Source organism: Rhamphochromis longiceps, linkage group LG22, assembly GCF_057381845.1.
Source record: "Rhamphochromis longiceps isolate RC_006_pf linkage group LG22, R_longiceps_female_GT1.1, whole genome shotgun sequence".
Classification (NCBI taxonomy): domain Eukaryota; kingdom Metazoa; phylum Chordata; class Actinopteri; order Cichliformes; family Cichlidae; genus Rhamphochromis; species Rhamphochromis longiceps.
In genome coordinates this window covers 8,940,855-8,962,244 of record NC_140577.1, presented here as the reverse complement: position 1 = coordinate 8,962,244, position 21,390 = coordinate 8,940,855, and the positions used below count along the sequence as shown (strand labels likewise).

General features: G+C 41.0%; 1 protein-coding gene across 2 annotated transcripts; it reads left to right on the top strand.

Annotated features, from left to right (window-relative positions):
* Nucleotides 1-6,013: 6,013 nt before the first annotated feature.
* Nucleotides 6,014-19,813, top strand: LOC146643372 (serine/threonine-protein kinase Sgk1). Of its 2 annotated transcripts, none has more exons than XM_085395527.1 (13): nucleotides 6,014-6,363; nucleotides 15,508-15,583; nucleotides 16,353-16,428; nucleotides 16,522-16,562; nucleotides 16,660-16,717; nucleotides 16,822-16,905; nucleotides 16,995-17,126; nucleotides 17,214-17,326; nucleotides 17,422-17,545; nucleotides 17,655-17,750; nucleotides 17,839-17,994; nucleotides 18,476-18,565; nucleotides 18,956-19,813. In XM_085395527.1, exons 1-13 carry the CDS (start codon nucleotides 6,336-6,338, stop codon nucleotides 19,118-19,120), a joined length of 1,239 nt encoding a protein of 412 aa, XP_085251653.1. In that variant the 5' UTR covers nucleotides 6,014-6,335; the 3' UTR covers nucleotides 19,121-19,813. The 2 variants fall into 2 exon arrangements, with proteins under 2 accessions (XP_085251653.1, XP_085251652.1); XM_085395526.1 differs by lacking the exon at nucleotides 6,014-6,363 and adding an exon at nucleotides 14,649-14,974.
* The last annotated feature ends 1,577 nt before the right edge of the window (nucleotides 19,814-21,390 follow it).

Here is a 21,390-nt window from a genome sequence, read left to right as displayed (position 1 = left end):
AAGATTTATTTATTTATTGGACCTTTCCTGATTCCTGTCTTTCAATGCCAAGTGTGACTCAACACTTTAGACTCACACGGTTCTTAAGAAGACTAAAGTAGCCCAGCCTGTTTCTATTTTTGTGGCAGCAACTGATAAGCTCTTCCATGTTTAGAGAGTATCTGTATAAATCCGCCCTTACCCGTGGGTGGCTTTTTAACCAAGAGTGACTTCAGGCTTCACTTCTTCAAAGATTCTGTTTTCCACAGATCTTTGTATGGCACGTGTATCAGATTGAATTTTCATGGGAAACAACCTACCGTGACTCTTAAAACAACGGAGCTCAGCCCAACATACTAACACTCACATACACACACACACACACACTAATGCAGACTAATGTCAGAGCTTCTCCTAGCATGACCTAGCTGCTAATCAGATTAAAGATAGCAACAGGTGAGCCAGGACTGCTCGCTGAGTGACCCACTGTACAGACAGAGTGATCTCAATCCCTCACCTCCTGCTCACACGTGACTCGTCCGTCTCATCCACAGCCGACTTGGTGATCATGAAGCTGCAGGATACTGCTGAAGCAGGAAAATGGAGGACAAATGTGGCTGAGGGTCTGCAGGAAACCGAGACTTTGCAGCATACATCAGGGCTGCAAGAAACTTTATATTTATTTATCTTTCAATGTATGCTTAATGTTTTCAATGTGTTAATAATAATTCTGGGTATAAGATGAGCCTGGGAAACCCCCCACAAAATAAAAATATAATAATAGTTTCATAAATACCCATTGTCTAAAGCAGGGGTGGGGGGGACTCCAGGCCTCAAAGGCTGGTGTCCTGCAGGTTTAGATGTGTCCTTGAACCAATACAGCTGATTTAAATAGCGACATTACCTCATCAGTAAGTCTTGAAACTCTCTAGAGGCCTGGCAATGAACTAATAATGTGATTCAGGTGTTTTGACCCAGGGTGATATCTTAAACCTGCAGAACACCGGCCTTTGATGCCTGGAGTTCCCCCACCTCTGCTTTAGACAATGGGTATTTATGACTGGAGTTCCCCACCCCTGGTCTACAGTATATATATATATATATATATATATATATATATATTAATTAAAAAGGACATGTGCAGAGGAGGGACAGTTGATATATTGGACAAATGATGCTGAAGATGATGCTCCCAGGCATGAGGAAAGAAAGAAGACCAAAGAGAAGATTTATGTGAAGGAGGACATGGAGAGGGTTGGTGTAACAGAAGTTGATGCTAGGTTTACAGTGAGATGGAGGCAGATGATCCACAGTAAAGACCCCTAATGGTTGGGGCTGAAAGAAGAAGATGAAACAGAAGAAAAGAGAAAACACTTGAGGACCTGGTGCAAGCTGATTCTAAATATTTGTTTGTAAAAAGCGAAAATATTAATCAGTCAGCATTACATTTAACATTAGATGAACGTTGTGCAGATTACAAATCTGATTTTACTTATGCCTGTCAGTTAATTATGAAGCTAATATGAATCTGGCTAACTTAGCTTAGTGTTAAGACTGTATACATGGGGAAACGGTTAGCCTAGCTCTGTGAAACAGGAGGCTGTTCTGCTGCTGCCAATGCAATGTCTCTACAAAACAGGTAATATCTTGTTTTCTTAGGCTTTGTCCACATGCACATGGGTATTTTGGGAAAAAGTGAGTTTTCTTTCCTTTTTTGCTTTTTGCTCCCACCTAAATGATGTTTTAGATTTGCTTCTAGATTTTGATAATTATAAAAACGCCACTTGTTGCTCTTGATAGCACTTTTAATCCGTTTTTGTATCTCCATGTGGATGGAGAGATTTTTCTGTGCATCTAGATATATCTTAAATCCCTTGTGATGCCAATGATGACAAGACTGACTGAACCTCTCGAAAACATGGAAGCAAACAAGAGGAAAAAAAAGAGTTGACTAGCAGGGATTGTTTTTAACTTTGTGATAGTTCCAAGCCAACTCTTCCTTGTTTCCCATCTTGTAAAATAACAATTCAGTAGGCTAAATGTGATGTTAACCAATTATTTTCCTTATGTATGTTTTCTGAAATGTCATTACTTTTAAACGTGTGAAGTTTGAAAAGTAACCCCAACTTTGTCTTTTAAAGAAAAACAAAGCACATTTTTGTATGTATTTAGTCCATTTGTTTAATATTTATGTATTTGTTCTCTGATTTTTAAAAACTCAAAACCTCAAATCATATATTCTGATAGCAGAGGATTACAGCTAGTCTTTAAAGCCTTGCTGTATCACTAAATGTTTACTAAAGACATTTTAAGGACCCGCATTACTGTGTACATTTCTCATGCAGATTTTATCTTAGTACCAGCAAATAACCTCAATTCACAAAGTGCGTCACAGTTAAGACATGATAAGAGGTAAATTTGCTTTGGATACACAGGGCTGCTGTTGTATAGTACTAAACAAATCCATTTTCTTTCCGCTCAGGGGTTGGGGAGGGGCTGGAGCTTATCTTAGGTGTCATAGGGCGCAGGCCTTGCACACGTCACCAGTCTCTCACAAGGCTAAGACAGAGAGACTGAGAGCCATTCACACTCACATTCACACCCACAGCCAATCTAGAATCACCAGTTAACCTAACTTGGATAGCTTTGGACTGTGGGAGGAAGCTGGAGCCCCTGCGGAGAGCCCTCGCAGGCACAGGGAGAGACTCCTCATAACCAGCTGGAGGGTTCAACTCCCAGACCTTCTTACTGTGACAGCACTGCCAACCATGCCACAACCCACAAATCCACAAAACCATTAAAAACACTTGACCGTGTTGATGGAGTTTTCCAGTCAAGCAAAAACAGAAAATCATACTGTCTTTCTGGAAAAGTCAAGTAAACAACAACCTTTTGTTTTCCTCATTGGTGAAACACTTGACTCCTCGACAATGAAAGCAAAGATTGTCCGTGACAAACAGTCACATGTCTGACATCCAGCCACATAATCAGCCTTTTCCTTCACTGACTCATATCGTTATGCTTCCTCTGCTCACACTCTGCCCTAATAGAAATTACACGCGAATCTGTCCAGTCACAAATCGCTGTGTTGGTGATGATTCTCGATTTCAGACTTACTATCATGAAGCATTCAGGCTGAGACTTTGTCTTCAAAGAAACCATCCATGTGGCCTTTTCTCAAGCTACATGATACCAGTCTGTATTTATTTTCACTTTCCCTGTGAACTATGTTGTGGAGGTGATGAGCAGGCTGAGAAAATATGTTTGTTGGCAAAGTGCATTCATTCGAGCAGAGGGCGGTGGATATAAAACGAGTCAGGCAAAGCTCACTTCTCTCTTTTGAGCATAATTTGAATGCAAACATTTGTAAACTTTCTCCGACCTCTCATGGCTTTGAAATTTAAATGTCGCTCATCAGCTGGTGGTGGGTGAAGTTTTTGTTTGCGTGAAGTCGAGTTCAGTAACAGGGCACGAATCTGTGCATCAGATGCTTTCTGTTCTGTATCATTAGAGGCAGAATGAGCGAGCTGCGAAATGTGTCACATAATAAATATGCAACTTCATTTAAGCCTCGTTTTTGGACGGCGGTTGTTCTTCTTAACAGCGATGCAGATTGTTTTCACACAGTCATCACGCTCCCGCCTCCTGACTGTGAAGGTTTCGACAGTTTCTCAGAGGGGGTATCAAAAAGTAACATTTGATATGCATGAGGATTTTTGTGTCAGAATCAGAGAGAAGAAGCTCTTTCTCCATACCTCTAGTAATCTCACTTAATAATAATTACAGTTTTCCTTCCTCTGCGCCGTATAACTAACAGGATAAACCGTGTATTTTCCAGGTTAAGCCAGCTTAGCGCTCCTTCCAACTTGCTGCAGTCAAATCTCTTTGCAGGAGAACACTGCTACAGTACCCTGGACTCCACCTGAATACATTTTCAGCCCAATCTCACAGCAGAATGTAAAAAAGCAACAACAAAGCAGTGTATTCACTCATTAGCATAGGCACCAGCTGTCACATGACAAACACAAGCACTCTGAAACGAATGTGCTTGAATGTCTGCAACACTTTTCTTTCCTTAAACCAAACCAAGAAGTTTTATTGCCTAAAATTTAACCTAACCGAGAAGTTTTGGTGTTTAAATCGAAGAGAAGTACAAATAATACCAAAGAAAATGTAAAAATGATCATTTCCACTGGAACATGAACTGTCATCTCTTTTGTCATCGACCCCTCCTTCTGGCAAATGTGGGTTTCTGTGCCCTATAAAACTGGAAAAACTTCCAGCTTTATTACACATTGACACGAATCAATAGATATGAGATCACACTGATGAAATATCAGCTGCATGTAAATACAAAAGGAAACTGATGTCTGGCTGTTGTTCATCCTGAATCAATTTACTTTTGCCAATTTTTTTCTCCCAAGAAAAAAGTCACAAGTAGGTTAACCTCCAGGTCTCTTTGTATTTGTGACCAACTATCTGTAAGTCCCAGGTCTGCAGCTCCATTCAAAGTAGCTTCTAGAAACTAGTCTTAGTCTTACGAAACAAGAGAATCACTGTGTTCATAAGCTTGTTTGTTAACTGAGCTCCTGAGCTGTAAGTTTAAGGAACCTGTTTATAGTGATATGTTAACTGCATACACGCATGTTTGTCATGTATGTTATACTGAAAAATACATTTTTTTTTTAAGTAAAACGAAAACAGTGGTCAGAAAATGAGAAGAGACAACACAATGTCGGTTGATGTTCTTAATGAGAATCAAATGATATGCCGTGACCTTTACAGTCGCCCATTTGTTTGTTGGCACCTTTGCAGGATTTTCCCAAAGCATCTCAGACAAGATTCAAACAAATCAGTGTGTTTTGGGAATTATACCATTTCATCCATCTAGGAGAGTTTAGGAGACACACAGTGCAAGTTTTTTACTTTATTTTTTCACCCACGTGTATTCCCATATGGAAAAGAAATAGTAAAAACATATATCATTTACTCATGAACGTGGCCACTTTCTCATTACTTTCATATTTTTTTTTAGTAAGTATACAAAACATACAAGTTTCATTATATCATTTTTCAAGGGATCTTATATGTGTTTTCACTCTTGTATGCTTTTCATACAAGTTTCATACAAGACAGATAAAAACTTTTTAAGATTTATATATATCTTTTCCATATGGGTTTACTTCTGTCTTGTACTTTGCATTTTGCATTTTGATACTGCAGGTCGAACTGAAACATAATCTAATCTTAGCAGGACTCGTTTGAATACATAGAATTGGATCCAGGCACATAAAGACACTAATAAAACCACACTTCTTCATTTTCTTACTCTTCCATTACCTTCTTTAGCTCACCAGAATGTGATCACCTTAAGCTAAAACCAACTTTAGTTTGTTAGTACTCATATTTCTATCATGATGTTTGTTTGTTTTTTAAAATTAGCAGCAGTTACGCTCACTGAACTGCAACGCTTTCTTAAATGATCCAAAGTAAGAGATTTGTTGAGTGTAAATTTATTACAGTATGACTGCAGCTCACTCCTCCCAAAGCAAATCATAATTCACCGCAGCACTTTACTGACAGAGAAACAGTGTTACTCATCAGTGATGCTGTTGTTGCTGCTGTATCTCAACCCCCACATGCTTCACTCCTCACCACACAGCACTCATTGTTTGTGATGATAACCTAGAGCTCAAGGCTAACAAAACAATCATGGCTGTCAGTGTGACTAACCAGGTCTTTTTATCCCCCAAAATCCTGAGAGGCAGTAAGTGACAGAGGCAGAGGAGGCTGATGGGGAGTGAATACATCACTCCTGCAGTGGTGGCCAATTAAAAGCAAGTTTAAACCCCTCTCTGTCCTCGCTCTGTATTCCTCAGGTGGTTCCCATGTCATGGAGACTGGTTTCCCCTCCGGCGGGACTCCCGTCCTCACGGGAGCTGTAACCAGACACCTGCCTTTGTGTTGTTCGATGCTCTTCAGGTAGATAAAAGAACAGCCGAGGGTGGAGGAGGTGAGGTTAGAGTTGGGGATGCGTGTAGAGGGAGAGGAAAGGAAGGTGCGTCACAGATCTTTGGTTACAGCTGTTTGCAGGCTGTGCGATAAGAGGAAGAAACAGCACAAGAGGCAGAGAGAAGAGGGAAGTGCAGCGCTGAAAGTTATTTGTCTGTGAATCAATGACTTTTGTGAGCACAGCTGCAGTGGGAGCCGTTGACAAGTAGACAGATACGGAGAGGGAGGAATATTTACAGGAGCACTGCATCTCTCTCAATCACCTGGGCGCTCTGCAGCAGACAGACAGCCATTCATCAGAGACTCTCTCCTGATATCACATCTAATCAAACACTTAGGAGGACATGAAGACCGGCAAGAAATCCTTCATAGGTAGGTGCTCCTTTAATTCACTGTCTCAGAGTATCTGGGGAAAAATGTGCAGTCTCTCAGCAGCACAGCAGAGAGAGGGGGGGATGCACCATGAGACAAGCAACTTTTACAGCTCAGTCATCTAAATACTGTCCTCCCTGCTTTTTCAATCACCGTTCTATCTTTTTTGACTCCTTATTAAGTCGTCGTATCTCTGCTCCTTTATCATTCCCTCGGAGTGCTTTGACGTCACGGTCTCTAGTTACATAAGTTATTAGATGAACAATTCAAAGACACTGTATAGCACTCTTCTGTATAACTTCGCACATTATCTGGTTTATTTTCACGATGCCCACATCAGAGTCTCTCACCTTCTCTCTGCAACAGCCGTACATCTCATCTCATTTGTCACCTGAGAGGATAAAAGCTGCTGCTGGGCCTTGGTTTTGTAACTCGGACCAAGGATCAGATGATTCAGGTGTTTTGTGATAGCCTGAAAAACAGTTTGGGGCCCACACAGTTATTAAACCTTAAAGGGATAAGAAAATAGACCCTTTTTTTCCCCTAAGAGTTGGATGTAATGTAAGAAGCTGCAAGCGGCAGATGGTTAGTTTAGTTTGGCATAAAGACTAGAAAAAGAGGAGACAGAAGGCCTCTGGCAAAAGGTAATAAAATCTGCCTGTAAGCGCCTCTAAAGCTCCCTCAATAACACACTACATTTCTCTGTTTAATCAACGCAAAAGCAAACTATAAAAATGTAAGTTATGATCTCACATCATACAGAAAACCTCAACTTGTTGTTTATCTGCAACAACATGAAGACAAGAGACATGAAATTTATGACTATGACATCACTATCATAAAAAAATATACAGTCCAGGAAATCCCCCTTTGGTTTGTGTTCAAGCTAAACAAATGAGATGTATTGTGTTAACAGGTGTGCTTCAAAGCTGCTGTTAGGCACCATTTGTTACATCTGGAAAGAACCTAGCAGGACAGAATATTCAATACAGATATTTTCTCAAAGCTTCCATTGTTATAAAACCTGGATGTTCCAGATGTGACCAAAAATGGTCCCTATAAGAGATTGAAACTCTCTCAGAGCTGAGAATCAGACTACAACCTTGAGTTTTCAATAAAAGAATCCACAGGGTCCAATCCAGAGGGAGAAGAAGGTGTAACGGGTCAGGAGTGTGACCAGGAGGATGCTCGTTGTTTTCTTAAACATTCAAACGATCGTCCAGCATAATTTATCTCGTGGGGTCAGACAGTCAGCTTTGAGTTGTAGTGCAGTGTGTCATTGTGTCACGGCACACAGTTTCTTTAGTCGCAGAAACACAACCAGTTACTACTGGGCTCTCTATGACTTTGTCATCGTCTTCAGAAAGGCTTGCTGTTTGGACACAGTGAAGGGGTCACATATTAGAATAATGCTATTCTCACTACTTCAAACGGCATTTTAAAGCAGCGGGGTGCAAACTATTTAATAGTGTTTTGAAAACCATTTTCAAAGCCAGAAACTAAATTTTACTTCCCTCGGTGTGCTTTAGATCGGCTCTGTGAGAATTTGCTTGATTTACAGGCATCTTTAGCAGAGTTAGAGCAGGTAATTGGATCAGTCTTTAAGTAGCTGTCACATAATTGAAAACCATCTGGTTTTACCTGCATCCATAAAACTCCCTGAAGCTCTCATCTAATGTCAGTGTAATTTAATTTCCAACTTTCAGCTAAGATCAGTCGTCTAAAGACTTAGACGGTCCTGCTCTTATCTCTTTAATGACAGCACTGTGTTCCCTAAACTCATCCAACCTGCTTTGTCGTTGCCTGATGGTTAATCTGGAAATCTTTTTAACATACGGAACAACTCTGTTTGGTATTTTGGTAAAAAAAATAAGTATTGTACAGCCTGCCACTAATTTTTACTTCCCTCTTTGTGGTTTCGATCATCTCAGTGAGAATTTGTTTGATATAAAGGCATCTTTAGGAGGCTTAGAGCAGACTGGATTGATCTTAAAGAAGTTCTTAGGTAACTGAAAATTGTTCTGTTGAATAAATAAAACCAATCAAGCTTTAGTTTGCCTACATGCAAGTTCATCTGGAAAGTCCTTTAATGTCAGCTGCTCAGTAAATTTGTAAAGCAAACATATGCAGTCACACAGACACTGTTTTCAGATTATCCATGTCTTGGCACCATTTCAAATGCCTGACGCTGACCAACGTCACCATCTAAATCACTTCACTCACTTAATTAATTGCTTTGGTTTCATCGAGGATTCGATTGATTTCCACTAGATATCTTCCAAATGAATAACTGACCTCATGAGTAGACTTACAAAGCCATAAACCACTGATCATAAACTGGATCAAATGAATACCACGGCAGTGAGTAAGCTTTATTTGTTTCTGGGGTATCCTAGAGACGTTACCCTTCACTGGCCAAACTGAGCTGAGAGCTTCTTTAGAAACGTGGCTGCTTTTTATATGAAATATGTTTCATATTATTATGATCCAGGGCAAAAACAGAGAAAAGGGAACTGCGTACAGTAACGGAAGTCACCACCAGCCACTGATTCATGATGTTTGGCTCACACAGATGCTGTAGTTAGTGAATGACAGTCTGGTGGTCTGAATGAAAATGGCTCCTGGGTCTTTATTTCTGTCTGCTTCCTTTTTTTTCTTTCTAAATTGAGTTTCTAACATGTGAGAAAACACATGTTAGAAGAGAGAACATAATGAAAAAAGTCTTTCTGCTATCATTATAGTAATTACAGCAATAACCGCAGTCACATTATGGAAATTAATAGAGGCTTTGCAGCTCCAAATAGGCTGGATCTTCCTACTTGCTTGGCAGCAAATTAAAGTAATGTATTATGGAACAGTTTGTGTGTCTGAGTCATCGCAAAAGAGAGCAAACATTTCTCTTTTTTAACTGATGAAGCAGGCGCATGAGCAGCTGTCTAATCCCCCGTGGAGGGTAGAAAAATAAAAAACACTTCTCATCTACTGCCCGGGAATTCAAACGCGAAACAAAGAGCGAGTAATTCTAACTCCAGATTTATCAGCCAAAATCTGCTCCCACTCGCAGGGGCCCGGGGGCTGCACTGCGACGCAGTCGGGCTCGACCACCACCTCCGGTCTGGCTCTCTGCGGGTCTCTGTGTGAGTAATACTAGGTGCCAGAATGATGCAGATGACACAGAAAAGAGGAACTGGAGGAGGAGAGAAGAGATTTTAGCAGAGATCTGTTTTCAACTGAGTGCCAAGGCTGCCATGACTGCGTGGGTGTGACTAACACAAGGCCATGATTGCTCCTCAGAGCTGGTCAGCGATTGTAATTTGGGTTCTCCATCCTCATTAGCCTTCCTGCCAGCGCTATGGGTGGTCACCAAGGACCTGTTTGCCTCTATGACTCATTCATCCACCTTCTGCTGCCTCCTACCCACTACTCTGGTAGTAAGCAGCCAGCCGAGAGTCCAGGTTGAACCTTACTATTATATTTGAAGCACTGAAATATATTTTTAATGATTTTCTGGACTGATTGATGTTTGTTTGCTTGTTTGGCTCGTACAACATTTCAAAAATTCAGAGATATATTCAAAACAGAAAAATGTTTCCAATGTAGAGGCTTAAATGTACTGCAATTTTTATTCAACACAAGTATGTTAACTCAGTGGGTCATAATTATATTTACATTTTATCTTGCATTGACACAATAATAACTTTAAATTTAGCTGTTTAAAAGGCAGAGTCCTTGGAGACTACTGCAAACATGTGGATGGAAAATATCCCATGTTTTGTGATGGTTTAAATTTCTTTAAATGACACGATATTCACAAATATTTACATAGTTTAGAAGCTCTGAGGTCTTGAATTGTCAGTCAGATGTAACTGTAAGAGTGAAACAAGGACTTTCTGAGTTACCCTTTGTTCTATTAGCGTCTCGAACTCCAAGCCTGTCTCGGGTTCACTTCCTTTTTGACTATTTTAACTACTCATCTGTCAGGATACAGAAAACTACACACAGTTTCTCCTTTATCCATGAAACTCCCTGAAACTCTCATCTAATGTCATATTTCCAGCTTTTTAGCTTTGTTCGACTTCAGTTCTTACAGTCCTGCTCTTATTTCTGAAATAACTGGACTAAATGTGTCCCCTGAACTCACCGATACTCACACCTCCTTTGATGTTCTGAGATGTTTAATCTGAATATATATAACTTTACAGAAGCTGTTTGCAAGAGCTTTATTTTGAGACCTCAGCACAAGCTAAAATACTGTGATCTGGATTATTCAACACAATTGGATATGAACTTTAAAGTCTTTTCATGCATTTAAGGAACTCAACAATGACTTCTTAGTTCTAAGGAGGGTTTTTGACTGCAAAATCCATTTTGCAAGAACAATAGCCCGTCCCTGCTGACCGACTATCAACATGGGAAGTCTATAGATGGAGGTGAATAGGTCTCCTTGGCAACACCAAACTTTGTGTCTTGTGTGACCTGTATGATAGCCTCTGCAAGTGCACTGGATGAGAGCGCTTGAGCAATCCGGAGACAAAGGCAACCATTATAAGCCTTCAGCTACAGAAAGCTTGAGTTTTCATTCCTCATGATCTTATTGACTGAAGGCTCTCTTTTAGTCTTCTTGGCTGCAACTAAACTAAAGAGTGATTATGAGCTTTTAGAGGCGGGGCAAAAGTGCAACACTGTTTACAATATGAGAAAAAAACTAAGAAAATACAAAAGAATATTCATCTTTTCATCAGCAAGGACCACAAACTCAAAGACAATTAGACAACATTTTTTGATAGAAGATGGCGGGTGGATGGCCAGCACCAACCTAGGCCTCACCGAGGATCGATGGTGGCTCATAGGTCAGGCAGGTGCCAATAAGAGAGAGTGACAAAGTGAGAGAGAGGGAGGGTTGGGCTGGGAATGAGAACATACAGATTTGTGGGGCAGGAAGGATTTTGCAGACTTATGACTGGAAAAGGAGCATATGGTGAATTACCTCCATTATTTGAGGTTTCCGGAAGTGAAAATCATCAAATTAAATAAAAACTCAATTAACCTTCCAGCCCTGATCTCTGGAAAGTCAGCTGAATGACACAGAGGATCACCACACCAGATACGGGCCTGAATGGTTATATCACTCAAAATAACTTTCTGACATGCAGCACCTTTAAGAAATTACACCTTTTATCTCTTTGCGAAGCACTAAGAATAGAGTTCAAAAAGGTTATGCTCAAAGTCATATTTTATTTAGTTACCTTCGTTCGAGTACCTTTAAATGAGTTTCAGTTACTACTCGGCCTCTACCCTAAAGATCTGGTTTCATTTTGTCTCATGTGAGGCTCAAACTGGGGCAGGTGTTTGATGCAGCGCACAAGCCAATTTGACAAAAGCAGTACCACGCTGAGGCTGGGAAGTTATCGTCGATGCCACCCCGTGAGAGCTGGAAAGCCTTTTAGTGGAACGGCTGGCAGGTGCCTCACACGACTGCTTGTCAGCGAGTGGAAATTTTGCCTGTCTGCTCAGCATCAATCACACGATTGGACAGAGTGATGGAAAGCAGGGCAGCCTGTGTGAAAGTGCTAAATAAAACCTGATTAATCTGTCATGTGACAGAAGGTAACGCTGGTGGAGAGACAGAAAGAAACTCGGTCATACGAATCCTTGCAGAGCGATGATGAAATAATATACTTGAATAATTCACAGAAAGTCTACACGAGGGGAGGGGAACCCCATCATTCCAAGCCAGGGAGAGGTGTTGGTGTCCCGTAATCAGATCCACTGTGTTTCTGTGTGTAAACAGAACCGAAGCTGAGCTGTGTGTGTTTGCTTAGGTAGCCATCCAGGGTTTGATCTGTCATACTGCCAGCAGGCTCTGAGCTACTTTCTATTTGGGCCCCTTCAAATAAAGCACCCCACTTCCCTTTTCTCTTAATACATGAACTGGTCCTGAGGAGTCTCACTTCCTTTAAATGGTGCATGACTGTCACATTGTCAAAAGGGACAAAAACAGAGGAGTTTCCCACTGACACATCTCAGCTGAATGAATCCTAATCTTACCGAAACAGATGTTTATCACAGCTGAGGGGAAGTAAGCGCTTAGTCTTAAAGTGAAGTACAAGTCAGCAGCCTATAAAGTGAACAGTTAATCAAAGGAAAATTTTAAATTCTGATCATAAAATCATAGTTTTAGTCAATTTTCTGTGAATATGCTCAATATTTACTGTTCAAAACTGAAAGCTTGATGGTTTAGGTTGTTATTTTTTTGATAATAAAAAAACCAAGTGGTCCACTTGGACTGCAGGAAATTGAAAAAGGATATTTAATCAGTATTTTCTAATAAATACTAATTTGCAGATTAACCTGTGAGAGCTAACACATCTCAGGGTTATTTCATTTGGTAAGAGAAAGGGATGTTTTTGGTGTTAACAGCAATGATTAGTTCAAAAGCCACGAATTATATTCTGATTGGATCCAAGGTTCATATGCTTGACTACCATCGATGACGACTTACATCTCGTGGTGTTAATCAGTACCAGAGTGTAAACTACTCCTCACGTTGGAAATGTCACTCAAGTAGAAGTAAAGTCATTTTTACACACCAATACAACAGGAGATGGCCTCATGAGACACGTTCGCAGTACTGAAAATACTCAGTGCGGTTTAGTTAGGGGCTTCCTGCACACATTACACCCACTCACATACTGTGAATTCACTGCACAATTACGCTTTTTACTCTCACGTGGGTGGAATCGGACGTCACACAGACTTTGCAGTGGCAGGTTAAAAACAACAACGTTTAATGCCCGCCTCAGCTATGCATTTCCATTCAAAGCCCGGAGCTACAGTGCACATTTGCATTTTTCTGTATGACTTTATCAGTCTCTCACGTTGTTGTGGAGGAATTTTAGCCCAATCTACTTCAGCTCATTGAGGTCTGCAGGCATTCATTTATGCACAGCTCCCACTGCAGCACTTCAGTCAGATTAAGGTCTGGACTTTGACGGGATCATTGCATCAGGTTAAGTCTTTTCTTTTTCACTAATTTTGTTTTGATTTTCCCCAGTTGCATGATCCAATTTCATCCGTGTTTCAACTGACAGACAGATGGCCTCAAGAATACTTTGGTATTCCAAGGAGTTTGTGGTCAACTGGATGACTGGAAGGTTCCCAAGTCCTGTGGCTTTAAAACAAGCCCAAATCATCACCTCTCCACTGCCATACTCCACAGCTTGTATGAGGTGTTTTGTTTTCACCAAATATGGTGCTGTGCATTAGTGCCTTACATCTCCACTTTGATCTTGTCTGACCAAAGGACATTGTTCTGGAAGTCTCATTCAGGTGCAGCTTTGCAAACATAAGCCCTGCTGCCACTGAATACATGCTGTTTTGCATTGCAACATCATTGCTATCACTCAGTGAGAGATTAAATGACACTTTCAATCAGCAGATACCTATTAATGTCAACACTTCCTGGAAAATTTGCATGCACTCACCTTCCTTGCTGGGCCGTGTATACCCATCTGCATTATGGCACGGTTATGTAATTATATAACAGGGTTAGTGGACCACATCTGTGACAGCTGGACCCATCACTGCTTAAGCTCAGATGATCATGATGTCAAATGTTATTTCTCTGAATTTATATAATTATCGTGCAAAGTCACCTTCATAACTCCAACCTTGTGTGTGTGCCGTGAGCAAGGTCGTGGCTACACTTTTTACTTGGAGTGAATTACTTAGAACGAGAGAAGCAGGGAGATTTCTGGAAACTTCTTTGCTTTAAATAGAAGACTGTCTGCAGCCATGCAGTATTTTTCCTTCTTTTTTCCCCTGTGCACTTTATGGCTTCATCACCTTTTTGTTGGTTATTGGGATCACGCACTGCAGCTGTTGCAGGCTGAGGGTGAAATGCAGCAGTCGTGACATACATTTCTGCATACCCTCAGAAGATGAAAGCGTTGCAGCAGGGGGAAAACGGGAGCTGCTGCCACATGATTTCACAAGGCCATTCCTGGGATTGCACTTCTTCCTCTCCTTCTCCTTCTCCATAATAACTGGCGATAATCCCTTTTGTGCCTGTGGTGCTAACAGCCAGTTTGGAGATTTTCCATTGAGAGAAAATAAGGAGGGGGGGTTGGAGGAGGAGGTGCTGGTGGTGGGAGTGTGGTAGGGGGTGCTTTCACCCACCTCCTCCTCTTCCTCCTCCTCCTATGCGGTGGGCTCTCTCGTCATTCCCCCCACCTCGCCTCCTGCAGGCAGAATATGGCTGCAGCGGAATCCCGTGACGTCACGAGACTGTTGCCGTGGAGACGACGGTGACGAAAACGGGGCGTCACCTCCTGATACCACGTGGTCCCCAGCTACATTGGCTGGCTCGAGCAGCGGCAGTTCAGAGCGGAGCGCGGACGATTGGAGTTCAGTCTGCGCGTTTGATGCCACATAAAAAACCAACGGTAGCTAACGGTTAGAGGACCAGGACCACAGAGGAAATATCACTGCATCTTTTTGCTTCATATTTTTAAACTTTTGGATATTTATTTATCGCTGAACATGGCCGTGACTGAAGCTGGATGTGATCTAACTTACTGCAAAATGAGGGGAATTGTAGCTGTTCTCACTGGTGAGCCTAAAAAATGACACTTGTTTTTACAACGCTACCCAAATATCCATCACTAAATCAAGCTGTAAATTACAACAAATTACGCCTGTCTTTTAAATTATTTTTAGTAATAAAAATCAGATGTAAATAAATTAATTAAAAAGATTGTTTTTTATTTATTTTTGTTCTGCATTTAAATGGTGGAAAATTCAAACCTGGACATAAGCGAAAGCGGTATGGAAATCTGAATAAATATGTCAAATCGGGTTATTTGTGTTGTAATAAGGATTTGTGATGGAAAATGCTTTGTTGGCCGCCACTGTTGGTATCTGAATGAATGACCCAAGTGGTTGCATAACCTATAAGCCCGCGACATAAGAGGTCTATACACACTACACGCAAGCCTACACTGGAAATGCGATATTTAAAACTCACAAATTGCGGATTAGGACTCAAACACAGATTTTTTTTTCTCTCTAATGAGAGAGAATTGTTTGGATCACGATTCACGATTGGATCATACTAACATAAAGGGGTTCCCTCTTTTTCTGCAGCTTTCATCAAGGAGAGAAAAATGGGTCTGAATGACTTCATCCAGAAGCTGGTGTCTACTCCACATATCTGCCAACAGTGAGTATTCACATTTTAAAATAAAATAAACAAATAGAGATGGTTGGAAGTGTAAGCTTTTGGTTTTGAAAATTGACCTTTAAGTGAGGGCACAAAGAACATCTCTCTTGGCTCCAGTTACTTCCTGGATTTCAGCTTCTAGTGTTTATTTCTAACTGCTATCCCATTCATGATTAGTGCGCACAGGTCCCGACCAATCCAATCAGCCACCTGGGTTTAGCAGGACATTGTGTTAAAAGCATAATCTGGGTCCAAGAAGCCAAGTTAAGAATAGTTCTTTCATGACAGGCTTGCTAACAATCTCACCACTGCATAATCACCTCTCAAGCAAATCCCCTGTGTTCCCTTGACAAGGATAAACCTGTAATTCAATTATTACATGATACATGGCTTGGCCCGTGACACAGGTCAGAGTGGGGTGGGAAAAAGACAAAAAAAAACCCAGGTGTTGCATCTGACCTCTCCAGATGCTCCAGGAGGGCATCTGAGCTGGACCCCTGAGTCCTGCAGAGCAGGCTGAACCCTGTCGTTGCGGATCAGCAGCTTAAGGTTTTCTCAGACAGGTTGAGCTTTGACAAGCCTTGGTGAACTTGACCTGTCTGGAAGTTTCAGACAGTCATTGGAGTCGCACCCACGCAGAGGACATCCATTCAGCTTCTCAGTTTCAGAAACCTCTTAAGAAATCTCAAATCCAATCATCTGTGCTGAATAAAAACCAGGTGAAGTCAGAATCCTCCGTATGAATGAGTCTTTGTCTCTCTGTTTTCAGTGTCGAAGTTAACAACTTCCTGAAGATTGATGAGAATCAGAATGAGGAGGTCGAAAATGAACTTCCTGATAGTGATGTAAGCAGAAACTATTTACTTTCATCACAGTCTGACTCATTTTATCTGTAAAATGTGGCACTGTTGTGATCTTCCCCGTGTTGTATCTTTCAGATGTGCCTAAATTCTCAAAGTTCACTGGCTGAGGACACTCAGTAAGTATACTTCAAAGAAATCTCTATGCCACAATTTTGACAAACATAAATGAGAACAAATTATAAATGAAATTTTCTATCTTTTTCTCTTCTTTAGGATCAAACCCTGTGATTTTGACTACCTTAGAATCATTGGAAAAGGCAGCTTTGGAAAGGTGAGTCTGTCCTTGCGTGCAGCCTTTTATGTAACTGCTCTCCTCCACACATATAGGTCATCTCTGCGACTACATTACTAATGCAAATGTTTGATGGCAAACAGGTTTTACTGGCTCGGCACAAGGAGACCACCAAGTACTACGCTGTCAAAGTGTTACAGAAGAAAATCATCCTGAAGAAGAAAGAGGTAGGACCCCTCCTCTATCTATTTTCTCTCGGCTGGTAATGTGAAATGCAATGAAAACGGCATGTTATAATCCATCTTCTCTCCTCCAGCAAAAGCATATCATGGCTGAGCGCAGTGTGCTGATGAAGAACATCAAGCATCCCTTCCTGGTGGGGCTGCACTACTCCTTCCAGACTACTGACAAGCTGTACTTTGTGCTGGACTACGTCAACGGTGGAGAGGTAAGCCACAGTACGGCAGAATGAGGACAGAATATATAACCTTGTTTGAAACAGATGCTGACAGATGTTTGCTTTTTTCTACTCCAGCTGTTCTACCATCTCCAGAGAGAGAGAATCTTCCTGGAGCCCAGAGCCAGGTTCTACGCTGCTGAAATTGCAAGTGCACTTGGCTACCTCCACTCTCTGCACATAGTGTACAGGTAAAGAGTGATGCCACAGCTCCCCCTAGTGGACATCTGTAAACCTGTGCCCTGATGCATTTAGAGTAAACATTTCTTTGTCTTGTTTTTGACAGGGACCTGAAGCCAGAGAACATCCTGCTAGACTCACAGGGACACATTGTCCTAACAGACTTTGGCCTCTGCAAAGAAGGCCTTGAGCCCAACGGTACCACGACAACCTTCTGTGGGACGCCTGAGGTAAAAGATACATCTTTAGACATTTGTTCATCATTAGTATGACCTCAGTACGACTTCTGAGGAATAATGTTGGACTTGCATTGAACTTTTCTCTGTTTTTTTTTCTCAGTATTTGGCTCCTGAGGTTCTCCAGAAGCAGGCGTATGACCGCACTGTCGACTGGTGGTGCCTGGGATCGGTGCTCTATGAAATGCTCTATGGACTTGTAAGTGGAAACCGGTGACTTTATGCCTTTTTAGATCTCCTGATTGTTTATACAAGATTAACACAACTCCTTTCTTTTTTTGAAACAGCCTCCATTCTACAGTCGCAACACGGCTGAGATGTACAGTAACATCCTGCACAAGGCTCCGGTGCTCAAGCCCAACGTGTCGAATGCAGGCAGGGACCTGCTCGAGGGGCTTTTGCAGAAGGACCGCACCAAGAGGCTGGGAGGAAAGGATGACTTTGTAAGTGCACACATCACATAGAGCCCTGATTCTCAGACTGTGGGTTGCAGTCCCCTAGTGGCCTTTGCAAGTACTGCAACTGGGCTGCAAGAAGTCACCTGCTGTAAATTAAAAACATTAATCTTCAACAGTATAATTTAGTATAAAGTTGCAGTTAAGGGTTTGCATTTTTGAAAGAAATAGAACAAGTCAAAAAAAGGGTTGGAATTGATATAATTACACAATCATTCCTCATTTTCTGACCTACTTTTGAACCCGAACTCGTCCAAAATCAAGCACAAAACAAGGAAATACTTGATTTTAGGCTTGTGTGATGATCGAAGCTGTTATTAAAGTTTTGGGTGGTCCAAAAAGGATTTTCACATATTGAAATGTGCCACAGACCTCTCAAGTCTGGGAATGGCTAACATACAGGACTGTAACAGATTGTGACACTTGTTTTCCATCACTGTGCTCATCCAGTTTCTCTTTTTTCCTTCAGCTTGAACTGAAGTACCATTCGTTCTTCTCTCCAATCAACTGGGAGGACCTGATGGCCAAGAAGATCACACCTCCATTTGTTCCATCAGTGGTATGTATTACTCATTATAATTTAATCAGAATGATGTGTTGTCCCAGAACAAGGCTATCACAGTATCACTTTCATGTTTCACTTCACGATTATAGCGAACTACATTAATGCAATATTAATTGGAAGTGCATGAGCGGCTTTAACCATAACTGTACAAAAGCATTAAAAAGAACAGTTACACAATATTTACAATATTACTGCGTCTGCTTTATTGACATCTGCTGGAAATCCAAAGCCTTTTTGTTAATGGAATAGTCAGAAATAGAAGGAAAGTCATACATCTAGTGAATGTGGACATTGTGCTTATGCTATGAAACACCCTGATATCAGTGGCAAATTCATTATTATACATGCAATTTTTCTAACGTCTTCCCCATCTTTGTGTTACAGTCTGGTCCCACGGACCTGCGACACTTTGACCCTGAGTTCACCCACCTGCCAGTGTCCTCCTCTCTTTGCACAGACACGCTGACTGTGACCAGCAGCGTCAAGGAAGCAGCCGGAGCCTTTCCTGGCTTCTCTTACGGGCCTCCAGCCGAACACTCCTTCATGTGATCGCCAACATTTCTTCCTGTCTGTCCTGAGAATGAGCAGGAAACAGGACAAAAGCGCCAGACTGTGTTGCTTTGACACATGGACCAAACTGGAGCGGCTTGTCTAGGAGGACGTTATAAGAGGATCTAACTGACAAGAACACTGAGGGATGAGGGTCAGATCTTGAGTTAGCTTGTGCATGACCAGTGTACAGATGGAGGACTCTCATGTTACAACACAGCTGGCCCTACAGACTTCTGCCTGTCTGTAGGGCATCAAACTGCAATACATATGTGCCATGTATGGATGCACGTCATGGCCCTAAAACATCTCTGATGGCTCCGGTGAAGTGACATGAAGAGAAGTGCCTGAAGTTCAAAAGGCAGTTCGGACGACAACAGCAGAGCCAGCTTTATCGGAAAAAGCAAAAACATCGAGGCAGTTTCTTTTGTTTGGACTTTTGACGAGAACGCTAGCCGTTTAAAGGTGATGCCTTCATTTCATTTCTACATATGTCCAAGCTCTGCGTTTTTCTTAATGTTCACACTGTGTTTTGTCTTCATGTGAATGCTCAATTGCACTCGAGGAAACAAGGGTCACGAAAAGTGAAGCTTATTTTGCTTGAAGCATCAGAAACTTTGGATTAGACAGCTGTATATCTCTTATTTAGCTTCATATCTCTGCTCTGAACAAAAAAAGAAACGACAGTATCTCGATATTACGCACCTGCTAGTACTTCTTGGACCAAACAGACTCATTAAGACTTTATTTTTGACCCGTTTGTCCTCATGAACTGAACTTTTATTGTACTGTGTAGAAAAAGAAAAGAAGTTACATATATTTTATTAACCACAAACATTCACTGTTTACTAGATTATGAATAATTTCTAAATGTCGATTAGTGTATCAAAATATCCAAGTAGATTTATTTCATCCAAAGCAATATAATTTATTTTTGGGTTTTCACTTCCTTGTCATCTTCATCTAGCGACTACATTAGTTTATATCTGCTGTTTGCAAACTTTACAAAGGACTAAGGAAGAGTTCAACCAGCAATAACAGCCCCACATCAATGATAGCACATGGATACTGTATATCAATCTTATTTTAACTTAAAAGTGATTGCTGTTTTATTGCAAACACTCCAGACAAACTGTAGAGTCTATGATCACAAATGTCTGTGTATTTATGCATCATGTAGAGAAGAACTGTGAATGTCTTGTGCCTGTCCAAGGCGGCCTGATCCGTGTATAATGTATCTACATATCTCTTCCCCCTAAACCTGTTGGTTCCTTTTTCTAGAAAGATATCATTAAAAGAAAAAAGCTTAATGAACTCGGTGAGGAACCCGCTGGGTGGAGTAGGCACTGGCGTTGTTGAGCCTCGGGCCTCCTGCGTAAGATGGTTCTGGAAAGTGCAATAAAATATTGTTAACACTGAAATAATTAAATATTTTATCTCTTTTTATCAAAAGTGTAAGGCAACTTTATGCTCTGATAGTCATTATTAAGAGAGGCTTTTCACCTGAGCACGGATTACTCATATCTTTACTCCATTTTTTAAAATCTCCATATTTCAGGTTTCTGCATCCCCAGAAAAGAATTTTAAAGCCTGCTGAAAATAATCATACTAAAAAACAAGGCAGCACACAGCTCTAGATCATTTTCTTCCATATTTGGAAGCGTTAAGTTTCTGTTTTGTATTTTTTATGTATATTTATTTTCATGCCACTGCTACTGTACAAACAAGACTATTTACATGATCAACTGAAAAAACTGAACTGTAATCTGTGTCAGAAATGGCAAATAAAGTCTCTAAATCTAAGTCTCGTCTACTGATAATTTTTTTTGTATTAATGACCTAAATCTAAAAAGTAATTATTAACTGAAGATTGTAAATGATTGCATGCTGCAGGTATCTCTGCTAGAAAGAGAGAGGTTAAAGTTCACAGGAAATCTTCCAGATGTATTTACATTTTATTATAATGACATTATGGAAGCTAAATGAATAATTTTTCTACATACTGATAGCTTTTACTTTAGCTCCTTAATTCGGTTGTGCTGTGAGGATATGAACAGGTATCTCTTCCTTACATTTAAACTATGTCAGCAGGTGTTCTGATGAAGGAAAAATACTCAAGCCCCATTTCCTTCAGTTTGCTTCACAGGCAAATTGATCGTTGGAAACACCATCAACGGGCAAACAGGTCAGCAGCTGGCCAGACACACCTTTTTATTTTCCCTGAGCCATAGGGTCACAGGTTGAGTTTAACCTTTCCACCTGAGTCCTTT

What these genes read in the sequence shown, in the direction of transcription:
- LOC146643372 (XM_085395526.1), top strand. Translation starts at nt 14,905, where the DNA reads ATGGCCGTGACTGAAGCTGGATGTGATCTAACTTACTGCAAAATGAGG. An exon ending in ACTCCACATATCTGCCAACA is followed by an intron (nt 15,584 to 16,352) that starts GTGAGTATTCAC and finishes CTCTGTTTTCAG; the next exon opens with TGTCGAAGTTAACAACTTCC. An exon ending in ACTACGTCAACGGTGGAGAG is followed by an intron (nt 17,127 to 17,213) that starts GTAAGCCACAGT and finishes TTTCTACTCCAG; the next exon opens with CTGTTCTACCATCTCCAGAG.